General features: G+C 36.5%; 1 protein-coding gene across 1 annotated transcript in view; it reads left to right on the top strand.

Moving 5' to 3' along the window:
• The window catches only part of LOC128987322 (E3 ubiquitin-protein ligase HECTD1-like), a 101,535-nt gene that overhangs the window by 41,250 nt on the left and 47,853 nt on the right, over window positions 1-12,432 (top strand). The window contains exons 12-20 of the mRNA XM_054408103.1: window positions 267-429; window positions 989-1,130; window positions 2,821-2,940; window positions 7,113-7,292; window positions 7,490-7,715; window positions 8,753-8,788; window positions 9,561-9,736; window positions 11,684-11,851; window positions 12,283-12,405. Coding sequence (XP_054264078.1) covers window positions 267-429; window positions 989-1,130; window positions 2,821-2,940; window positions 7,113-7,292; window positions 7,490-7,715; window positions 8,753-8,788; window positions 9,561-9,736; window positions 11,684-11,851; window positions 12,283-12,405 — 1,334 coding nt within the window. The remainder of the gene's footprint in view (window positions 1-266; window positions 430-988; window positions 1,131-2,820; window positions 2,941-7,112; window positions 7,293-7,489; window positions 7,716-8,752; window positions 8,789-9,560; window positions 9,737-11,683; window positions 11,852-12,282; window positions 12,406-12,432) is intronic.

The following is a 12,432-nucleotide window of genomic DNA, read 5'->3' on the forward strand; positions in this document are numbered from 1 at the left end:
TCCAGGTGAACTTTAAGCTCAGCTAAGCTTTGTTTTATCTTTTGAACTTGTGGGAATATAGAAAAAAACCTAAAAGGCTAAAGAAATAATGTAGCAATTATTTTATATCCGCTTCTGTTTTAAAAATTGAAGAATTTTCTCCACTCAACTAAAAGATAGCTTCTGCTATTATATATTTTAACAAAAGGAAGATTGGAACTTGCTTCAAGACATTGGTATGATAGATGTCAATGGTGTTTATATAACCACATCAATCTTATCTGCAGGTGAATGGATGCTGCCAGTAGACAAAGACAAGAAGCAGGACACTGTAGAAGCGGAAGAAAGCACTGAACCAAAGGGAGACCCGGAAATGTCTCCTCTGTACCTACGAAGACTGTTACCAGTATTTTGTAACACCTTCCAATGCACAATGCTCGCTAGTGTCAGGTAAGATACATTACTAATTACTACTGAAGATACTATCTCATAACCGCTAAAGCTTTGAGACGGTTCAAAACTGAAATTGCTGGCATTTTTTGGTGCCGTCATTATTGTTTGCAACAGAAAATATGAAAGTCTCCTGGCAAAATCACGAACATTGTTCACATCCTTTGCTTTCTACTTTAAAATATTAACAAAATGTTCTTACAAGAAAACAATTTAAACTTGATCGGTATTCTTCCCTTACGAGTTCAGATAAATTGCCATTCACATTGTTAGATTCTCAATAAACTTTTGAAACATTTAAATAAGAATGAAGTGTCACATATTCATTTTACTATTACAGTGTTTGGAATCCATTATCTTTCAGTTTTGTTTGCTTAATAAACATTTAATTATTACTTGTATTTTTAACTACAAGCAAGTATGTAAAAATTATTTGTATTTATGTTTTAAGATTCCGATTTTTAATGTTTTTGTTTCGATTTTGAGATAGAAAATTAGTCGTTTTGACCATCACTACTGAAAATCTTGAAAACTAATACTTACTCGTATTCCATTTTAGGAAAGCGAGTTTAAGCCTGATCAAGAAGATGGTCCACTATATCCAGCCGTCGCTGTTGGTCGAGGCATGTAGTCCTGAGTCATCCACATACAACCTCGGCACGATGCTGGTGGAGGTGATAGCCACCGTTCTGGACAATGAGGTAAGTCCAATATCTCTTCCAAAAGTTTAAAAATTGGGTTTAATATCAATGTATTTATAATATACAATATGGATTTAAGGTGCTCGCTGAGCAGAGTATAGTAATTTAAATACTCAATTCAATATTGTTTTTGGACAACTTTTTTTTAACATTCATGTTCCTTAAAAATTTGAGTTGAGCCGAATACTGAAATTCTCGCTCGAAATTACTTGACCAACAGTATTTCTATTGTTTTTTTTTTATGATTAGTACCCCGACCTTTCGTCGTCAATCAAGATGCCATCTTCAGGGCGACTTGACTCCTGCACTATGAAGTTTTAAGTGAAGTCAAGTTGCTCCGAAGATAGCCCTCAGTATTGAGACCGAAATGTTAGAGTAGTAATTATAACAACTCTTATCATGTTTTATTTTGGATCTCTTCAATCTTGGTAAGTTTGATTGCTCAAGTGTATTTTTGGTTAAATTAAGGAAAAAGACGTTTTTACTTGCAGCTACCAATTGGTTGAATCAACACATCACTCAGTATGAGCTTGTGTTTAATTGATTCGCTAAGAGATATTAAAGGCTTTGTATCTCAAGTTAGGTTTTGAAAGTAAAGTTGAAGTAGGCCTACTAAGTTACATTTCAGGTTGAGAGTTTAACTTAGAAGACAAAGGCCATGTTTTAAGGGTTTTTATTTTAACAGGCTTATCTAATCTATGGCACAAGGAACACTAAACTTTACGCAATATAAAACAAAATGGAACGTTTCACTGTCACTGAAAGCAGTATTTTCAACCAGAGTTGGTTTGAGTTGAAAAGAGAGATGTCTTCAGGTCCCAAGACATCTCTCTTAAGTGACTGTGAATGTTCTAACTGTTGTGTAGTTTGTAAAGTTTTTCTTTCTTGAGTAGATAATGGATTCTCTCCCATTCTGGTAAAAGCCTGCAATCTAAAAAAAAAAAACTTAACGTTTTCCTAGTTGTCAAATTTGCCTGCCAAATACGGCTGTGGAATCAATGTTGTGTATGTTTTCTAGCAGCAGCATTTTAAGGCAAAGACATTACACTTTCCTTGACCTGTGATATTCAATTGCGGAATAGTTTTATGTGTCAAGTTTTAGTAGTCTACTGTTCCAGTTTGTCAACTTTAAGACCTTCTCAAAACATAGATTTGTGACGTTCTACTCAAATCTTTTATCCCAAGACAAAAAAATGCTAATTAGCAAGAGAATACGTTTGAATTTAACTAATTTGATAGTCTTGGTTTTAATTTGAATTTTTGAAACCCATCGTTCAGAACTTAATGTAGGACTAACTGAACTAAACAAATTAAATCCATTAACTGTTAAAAAAATAACTGTATCAATTCACTGCATTAGGTAACAAAAATAGTTAAGGAGCATGTCTATTTTCCTCTTCCAGGAACTGATGTAAACCTTTATGTCCTACATAGTGTGGGACTTACTGCTCCTCCAGCCAAGGCATACAGCCCCTGCTGAATTTGACAGATGAATAACACCTATACCTGACCCTATGCCGAATAAACGCAGTCTTATTTGGCAACTAGGAAAACCAGGCTTTTTTGTTGAACATATCAGTTCAACTTCAGTTGAACTTCAGTTAAAGAATCATGTATCAATACTAAAACTATGCCAGATAGTGGGCAATAGCAATGGATAGGCGAGGGTACAACAAGCATGTGGTTGCAGATCACTTACAGTTGGCCGTGTAGCGTAGTGAACGTGGCAGCGGTCGACCCCAGGCCGTGCTGGGGCCGTCTGGTGCTCCGTTGGGACCCACACACCAAGTTTATTATCGATAAAACAACGGTAACTGGGGAACTACATATGTCCATACTCCTGGGGCGGATTTGACTGTTTGAAATTGAGAGGCTTTTAAAATATGTGTTTTGTTAAAAAAGGTTTATTGTTGTAACAAACCATTAAAAGTAGAATATTTTTCTAAAATATTTTTAGCATTTACGTCATCATTACTTTTTTTTATCCCACCTAAGATGCTTAATGATAATAATCCACTTGTAACATATTTAAAAAAGCTAAATAACAGTTAAAATAAAATTTGATTTATGACAATTCTGGTAAAGATGGATTTAGGCCAGGATTTTTAAGTATTTTGTGGTGTTCAGGTTTAACTACAGACAGACTTAACGAACTAGGTGACAAAAACAGATAAAAATGTACAAATGAACTCAACGAATTTTTGAATCTACTAACTTGTTCCACAACAAATACTACTAGGTCTACTCTGATCATTCCATGTGTTTATTTGTAAATTTTTATCTATTTTAGTCAGTAAGTTGAGCCTGCTTGTAACCTATCCACCTCAAAATCCTTGATATAGTTAAACAAATTAAAATCATACAGATTTGTTTTCGATAAAATAATTTTTTTTTACCATTAAATTAAATAAATGTGGTGGAGAGCCTTTTTGAATGATCTTTAGAATAACTCTATTTTTCCCAAAATTAGCTGTGTTTTGTTTTATTCCTTTTAAAGGTTAAAGAAGGCTTTATTTTTTTTACTAAATATGCTAAAAGTTAAAAAAATAATTTGCAATGGTTTAAAGTTGATAAAACAGTTGCAGTATAACGTAATACCTATACATGTTGGTGGTATTACAAGTAACTTTTCTTTATTTTACATATACATATTTCACCTCAAATCAAAGAACTGCATGCAGCGCATCACACATATTAGGGTAGTTAACAATGGATGTAAACTGCCAGTTGTGGTCTACGCAATAGTTTGGGCAAAATATGAATCCTAGTCTGATATAGTTGTTTTAAAAAACAGTCTCAACAAAATTATATGATCTGACTCTAGTTGATTGTTAATTCAATCCTAAATTTTTAATTCAATCCTAAAGAGAATTTCCGGACCCAATTGTGATTTTTCTAAGGACTTGTTAAAAATATTAGCTTGGTATAAAACGAGTTATAAATTTACGTTAGTCCATCTAATCAACTCAAGTCTAGATTTCTTATCTCTTTCAAACTATCTAGCATGAACCCACTTTGGGGTTTACACACATTAACTATCCTAATACATGTGGTAGTTAACCATCTAAAGCCTCTCATTTCATGGCTAAGTAACTCGTTTGAAGTTCCGTAAGGCCGTAGGTTTTGTCCGCGGACTCAGTGACTCATAGATCTGCCACCATATTGCTTCTCGTTTCCACAAACATTGGATTCTGGGCACATGTGGGTTCCCCCCTGGTGTGCAGTTTTTTGTCTTGTCAGTTTTCTTGGGTGTTGTTGACGGATTAACACTAGGTCTAGGTTTGTTCTTGTATTCACCAAAATATTGTCTGGCTGTTGCGATTGTAGAAATGGAAAATAGAATCTGACTAACAGCAAGAAAAGTCTTAAAAGTTGTACTGTATAATTGTGGTTAGCAAAATGGTTGATTGGTTTTTGTAAAGGTTAGGTATGAACTAAGTGTGGATTTTTACTTGCTACTCTTAGTCGTGTATCTTTTTTACTAAAGGTTTTGGATGAATAAACTGTGTTAAGAAAATTAATAATTTTTAAATCGTGTGTCTTGAAAATGTAACATACAATTTAAAAAAGTCTTAAATACCCATCCCCCATATATACATTGATTTATTAATTCTATTGAAAAATTCATGACAAATCAAATACTGTACAAGATGTTACTTATTACAGGTTTGATAAATGGGGTGATTTTTGTGTTGTTAAAGAAAGTAAACTAAACATTAAGTGGTTAAAATTAGAGGAAATAATGTGCTTCAGGGGGGTTACTTCTTGTGTTTTTTGCTGTGTGTTGTTTCAATTTTCATTAATTTGTAAACCTAAGTACAGGGTGTATACCCACCGGGAAGACCGGGAAATAACCTTGAATTTGAAGGGACCTGGAAAAAACCGGGAAAAAGCCGGGATTTTTGGACCGATTCCGGGATTTTTATTTTTGCCCCAGTAGAAGATTGTAGTCGTAAAATGAGTCTTGCCGCGATTGCGGGCGACGACGATGACGTTTTCGTAACCGCGGGAGACGACGATGATGTTTTCGTGACCACGGGAGACGACGATGACGTTTTCGTGACCGCGGGAGCCGACGATGACGTTTTTGTGACCGCGGGAGACGACGATGACGTTTCCGTGACCGCGGGAGACGACGATGACGTTGACACGGCCGCGGGAAATATTCATGATTTTACCGACATCGCGGGCGACGACGATGACGTTTCTCGATAACTGCGAGAGGCAATGATGATGTCTACACGGCCGCGGAAGATTTTCGTCATTTGCCGTGACCGAGAAAGACGACGATGATGATTTCTACACGGCCGCGTGATATGCTCATGATTTTGCCGTGATAGCGGCCGAAGACGATGACGTTTCCGTGACCGCAGGAAACGACGATGACGTTTCCGTGACCGCGAGATCAACGATGATGTTTACACTGCCGCGGGAAATATTCATTATTTTGCCGAGATCGCGGACGACGACGATGACGTTTCCGTGACCGCGGGAGACGACGATGATATAGACACGGCCGCGGGAAATATTCATGATTTTACCGAGATTGCGGACGACAACGATGACGTTTCCGTGACTGTGGGAAGCAATGATGATGTCTACACAGCCGCGGGAAATATTCATGATTTTGCCGAGATCGCGGACGACGACGATGACGTTTTCGTGACTTTGGGAAGCAATGATGATGTCTACACGGCCGCAGGAAATATTCATGATTTTGCCGTGACCGCGGACGACGACGATGATGACGTTCCCGTGACTGTGGGAGGCAATGATGATGTCTACACGGCCGCAGGAAATATTCATGATTTTGCCGAGATCGCGGACGACGACGATGATGACGTTCCCGTGACTGCGGGAGGCAATGATGATGTCTACACGGCCGCGGAAGATATTCGTGATTTGCCGCGACCGCGAAAGACGACGACGATTATGTCAACATGGCCGCAGATGTTCATGATTTTGCCGCGATCACGGACGACGACGATGACGTTTACGTGACCACGGGATCAACGATGATGTTCACACTGCCGCGGGAAATATTCATGATTTTGCCGAGATCGCGGACGACAACGATGGCGTCCCCGTGACCGCGGGAGTCAATGATGGTGTCTACACGTCCTCGGAACATTTTCCTTATTTTGCCGTGATCGCGGACGATGATAATGACTTTTACGTGACCGCGGGAGTCAATGATGATGATGTCCACACGGCCGCGGAAGATTTTCGTGATTTTGCCGCGATCGCGGATGACGATGATTACGTTTCCGTGATCGCGAGAGACAGCGATAATGTATACATACCGCGGGAGATGTCCAGGATTTTTCTATGGTAACGTGATGACGTTTACGTCACTGTGGGAAGCGACCACACGACCGCAGGAAATATTCAGGATTTTGCCGCCGTAGATAATAAATGTGTTCATAAAAAATTAAGATAATATTCAGGTATTGCTGCTATCGTGAGAGACGATGTTTCCGGTAGCCTTAAATAATGCTGATAATGAAAATGATTACTATAATAAGGATTATTATTTTTTCAACACTAGCTCACTGGACTTTGAAACAAATTTTATGTGTATTGTATACTTTATGCTGCAAGTCTTAAATTGATTATAGTTTAAGTGGAACCAAACAGATACGCGGGAACCTGGAAAAACTTTGAAAAACCAGGAAAAAACCTGGAATTTCACTTTAATAAAATAGTATACACCCTGTAAGTAATATATCCTATTGTTTTATTAAAAAAATATTTATGTTTTACATATTACTCTATCCTTATATCTTAAATAAATTGAAATTTTTATTATTTAGGGTCTAGATTGCTGGTTTAATCTTTTTGGATTAATGAGTTTCATTCGGCCTACTTAACAAGTATTTACAGTATTGTCTGCTAAATTTACAGTACTTTCCAGTCTTTGTATTCATGATGAACTTGCTAATAGGTAGATCCAAGTTTTGACCATTGTTATTCTTTTATCAGGATGACGAAGACGGACATCTTGTGGTTCTACAAATCATCGAAGACTTGATGACCAAAGCCAAGGATATTTTCCTAGATCATTTTGCAAGGTTAGGAGTGTTCTCCAAGGTTCTTCAGTTGGCAGGACCGCAAGAGTCGTCCATAAATGAAACACAATCCATTTGCAAAAAAGACGACATGGTATGTTGGATTTCAATTTTACAGTGTTATAAGTATTGATTTCAAAGAGGAATTATTTTATGGTTTGTTTTTAAAAGTTTTATTTGAATGAAAATGTAAATAAAGCTTAGCTTTTATAACGATACCTAAAACATTGCTAAATATATTTAAATGCAAATAACAACATTTCCTTTATCTACTTGGTTGTGGTTGTTCAGGAGCAGTGTGAGCTGATGGAGGATACCAAGGAGATGTTGCCAGGCAAGGCGTACCACTGGAGAGACTGGTGTCTGTGCCGTGGCCGAGACTGTCTCTACGTCTGGTCGGACGCTGCCGCGCTGGAGCTGTCCAATGGCAGCAACGGATGGTTCCGTTTCATCCTTGACGGCAAGTTGGCCACCATGTATTCCTCTGGCAGTCCGGAAGGTGGAACCGACTCTACGGGTGAGTTGGATTTCTTTATGTAATCTTCACTGTCTGTGTGGTAATATTATAGTGATTACAGTAGAACTCCAATCATACAAATCTTGGATTATCCAAATCGATTGCAATCGAGGCGAGAGCGTAAATTGTTTATTGCTATGGTAAAAGCTTTGCTTGAACTCAGTTGTTTTACTTGGTGCTTGATCACTCTCGAGTTTTTATGTGATACTCAGCTCTCCTCATCAATTGAGATGGTGGAACACCAGTACCAAACCACATATATCACTGATAGTATGTGTAATATAATCTATAAAAAACAAAAAGTTCTACTTTTGTTTCAGTATGTCTCTAAAATGGTATGAATTTGATTTAATTTTACTATTTATCAGGAAAAAATCTTTTTTTTACCTGGTAAATGGTATTTTATTTTACTACTCAGCGATTTTACTTAGATAGTTCAATATCCCAAATTTTCTAAATGTATTCGGCATCATAAAGGGGATTGAAGGAGTTTTGGGATAAAAAAGTTTTTTTGTTTTTTTTTTTTTTGCAAATCATAAACTAGGCCTACCGGTATTCAAATTTTCCACTTTTCTAATTTATTGTATCTTAATGCAAAATGTATTTATTTTTGTAACAGCTTAAACAATATTACAATAAGGGAATAGAGTTGGGTTTTATTTAAAAGAATTATCACTTAGAAAAAGCTTACCTATAGACCCTGTTTTGACTATTAATATTGTAGACTCTTTCAAGGTTTGTTGATTAGTGTATATAGATATTAGTTTAAAACAATTAATTCTTACATTAATACTTTGTCTAATAAGTCCATTCTCATAAGTGTAATAAATCAATGCCATGGCATGTATTTATTGTGCTTGTTCATGCCTCAACTCTAGTTTTAGTCTCACGGTAAGGTTATGTTGTTAAATGTTAAAACTTGTTCAATAATGTATTGTTAAACACTAATACAATCTAATTTCTCATGTCATCTCATCACTTGATGCTAGATGGTGTGATTATTAATCTACTAATACGCTTGTGTTTGGCCATTGCAGGGAAAACAAGGAACTCAGAAACCTTAGCTTCTGATGGTAAGTACAGCTAAATCATCATCCTCCTTTTGACATAGTTATGCTTGATAGATAGATCTTTTAAATGTACAAATAACCCTAGGTTATTGATAACAATAGAACTGTTCAACAAAATACTCAGTCAATATACCAATTAAAACCAGATTGGAATAAACTACGGATTTCCTTTATTTTTTTGTCATTTTCTTGTCAAATCAATATGGTTTTAGAAAAGAAAACTTGATAATTGATCCTGTAAACAATTTCATTGAAACAGTAACGATTGCCTCAATTGGAGAGAACGTGAGCTAAGCATATTTCTCAATCTCAAGTTTTTTATCACTCTCATTGTTTTTAAATCTGAGAAAACTTTCTCGAAGAGAATTGTCTAAAATAAGTAAGTAGCCTAAGCTACATATATCAATTCCTATTTTCTTAATGTATTTCCAAGCCAAGTTCACTTCCCGTTCCCTTCAAAAACTAAGGTATATTTAAAAACATACCAAATCCAAAAATAGCTCAACGTCACTTCATTATAGATGAAGGCCCATTATTGGTCACTGTCCATAAAAATTACTGATGATTCACCTAACAAAATGGTTTACCCCTTGAAAGAACCACATTTTTGCCATAATATCTGCTAGGATCTTTTCATCACTAATTCTCACATAATATTTGCACCGATAAAGCACCTATTCCAGTACCTATTAGTAGACCTATTCTTGCCCAAGCTTCCCTTTTATTTTTACATCACATATACTGTGCAGTATATATAAACTTGTACGGTGTGCAGAGAATCGCGGAGAGTTCCTGGACAAGTTGCAACGTGCGAGGGCCCAAGTGAAGCCCAACTCTCCTAGTCAGCCGATACTGTCTAAGCCGGGACAGTTGCGGATAGTGGTGGGAAACTGGGCCTTGTCCAGCCACAAGGAAGGGGAACTCATCATACACAACTCTGATGGCCAACAGGTATGTATTATGACATTTATGGTAAAAAGAAATTTTTATCACGATTTGTTCATGATTTTAAGGAGGGCCTTGTTCTAATGTGGAACTGAATTGAAATATATGAGGGTAATGTTTACAATCCAGACTTGGTTGTTGCTGAAATTTATCTTTATCTGTATAACATATCTGTGTTGTTGTCAACTCCATTACATCCGTTGGCCAACTACTTGCGACACAACAGACAGTCACTGGGATAATATGACGTTCATGCCTTTTTGTTGCAATATGAATCTATGACTAATTTAAAAGGGTTTAATATCCTGGAACATACTGTATTTGCTGGAGTAAATGCTCATGAAACTGTATTTGTGCATGAAAACCCCGACTGTCAAAACACTGTGAACATCGTCTGCTGTCACAGAAAATTCTTAGCATCTTCCGTGGTCAATGCAAAATCATACCCACCTTCCCAGGTTAAGGCAAATCTTTAGAGCCAAATCTTGAATATTGTCTGCGGTTATGGCAAAATCGAATGCATCTTCCATGGATATTTCCAGAACATTTTATGTCATCTCCCACAATCATGACAAAAGTGTGAACATCATATATAATAGTGACAAAATCGTCAACTTTTGATCAAGCATCTTCTCAAATGTTTTGTGCAATCATAGAAATATAGCTTGGGCTCAGCCTGAAGTCATTTTTGGCCCAAATTGATCTCTTAGGCCAAATGTTATTTTGACTCGACCTAAAAATAATGGGTACCTGTAGACCCCTAGTTTAAAGGTACACTTAAAGATCCAGAAAATTTGTTTTCGTACAAAAGTTCTATGGCCACCATTCGTAAAAGGTCACAAACCTAATGAATACAATTGGATTTCTTCTAGTTGAAAGACATAAACCTAATCTGCAGGTAATAAAAGTTTTAGGGGAATATACATTTTTGTGTTAAGTTGATATGAAAGCCTTTTATCATTAACCCTCCGAGTGTCCATAGTTTAGGCCTTAATGTCCACCTATTTTTGGCCCCTTTGCAAGGTTTTATTAAAACGGATCTGAGAAGCTTAAAACAATGTTAATTCTAATGTTCTATATACCATTTTGTTTGGAAAATCATGGGCTTCAATATTATATATAAAACATAAGGAACATTTTAAAAAAAAAAAAATTTTTAGGTAAAAAAAATATAATTTCGAAAATTTTCAAAAAAAAAATAAGTTCGCGCTCAATGAAATTGTATAAATTATAGGCCTATAAATATTTGAAAATAGCCACTTTGTTCTAAATTTAATGAGGATTACAAATATATAATCATATAGCGAGGTAAGTTATCAAATAAATAAGTTATGAGCGAAAAACGGATTTCAGTACATAGCGTTTAGCTAAGAATGCATAGCCTAACCATAGCTAGGAATCTGGCTGATAATTTACATCAATATCACTACCTACTTCTTCAGGATCATCAACCAGCACTTCAAAACCACTTAAATCTTCTTATAATGCACCACGTATATCACTACTTTTGATTTTTAACACTAAAACAATGATAAACGTAATAAAACACATCAGTCATCGGTCCGGGGGAACCTAGCTGTTTACAAATACACGCACGTCAGCTGTCTGCTACAATATTTTCGGAACTAAAATGAATAGCGCTTAGAGACAGACCTCTGGAGAAAGCTTAGAATATTACGGAAAGAACGATACCTAACTCGATCCAGTTCAATCCGATTCAGTCAGTCATAGAGCCTTCGCCGTAAACGATGTTTGTGCGTCTTAAAAGCGACGCGTGACCCTACACAAAGTGTGTTGTGCGTCGTTTTTATGACGCGTGACACTCGGAGGGTTAAATAAAACACTGTATGCATTATTTGATACATAACCAACCAATATCTACTTCCTTAAATTATCAATATTTATGTTAACTCTCAAGCAGAAGTATTGATGGTGCAAATGTTCTCTTTACAGCAAGCTACAATCCTCAGAGAGGACTTGCCCGGTTTTATCTTTGAGTCTAACCGAGGTACGAAACATTCCTTCACTGCAGAAACTTCCCTTGGGCCTGAGTTTGCTGCAGGGTGGACTGGCAAGCGGGGGAAGAGGCTCAGATCCAAGATTGAGGCAATGAAACAAAAGGTATAGTTTACAGTGTTCTTAAAATTAATGGTCAAGCAAGTTTTTCTCTTGATTTTTTAAAACTGTCAACCGGTAAGTTTCCATTTTTATAAAATTCCTTTACAGGGTTTGTGCCTGGAAGATCCCCTTAGTATAGTTAAAATATTAACGGTCCAGCACATGTATCCTATGTGCAAACAATAACTAGATTTGTGCCTACCTTATCTGCAACAAGTTTTAATCTAAATATTTAAAAATTTAAGTTTGTCTTTAAGTAGATTTTATTTTGTAACCGTACAACATGCAAAGTAATTCAATCCAAGTAGCTAGCAAGTATGCAAAACGGTTTACTGCCTGCCCAAATAGACTGCTGAACATTGTTTATGACTATTTAAGTTTTCAGTAACCTCAACCTATACCTCATTAAACAAATTGTACATGGAATGTTCCAGGTGAAAGTTCAGGCACAAGACATTTACGACAAGTACTTCAAAGCAGCTCAAGCTCAACCTCGGGGAGTTGTCGCTAAACTGGGAGCCATAGTCGCCCAGATAGAACGAGCATGCCAGAAACAAGTGAGTAACTTTCACAACAAACACTAC

The sequence above is a fragment of the Macrosteles quadrilineatus genome, unplaced genomic scaffold (assembly GCF_028750875.1).
Source record: "Macrosteles quadrilineatus isolate MER2022 unplaced genomic scaffold, UCM_ALF_1.0 Scaffold_2__2_contigs__length_208266976, whole genome shotgun sequence".
Taxonomy (NCBI): Eukaryota; Metazoa; Arthropoda; class Insecta; order Hemiptera; family Cicadellidae; genus Macrosteles; species Macrosteles quadrilineatus.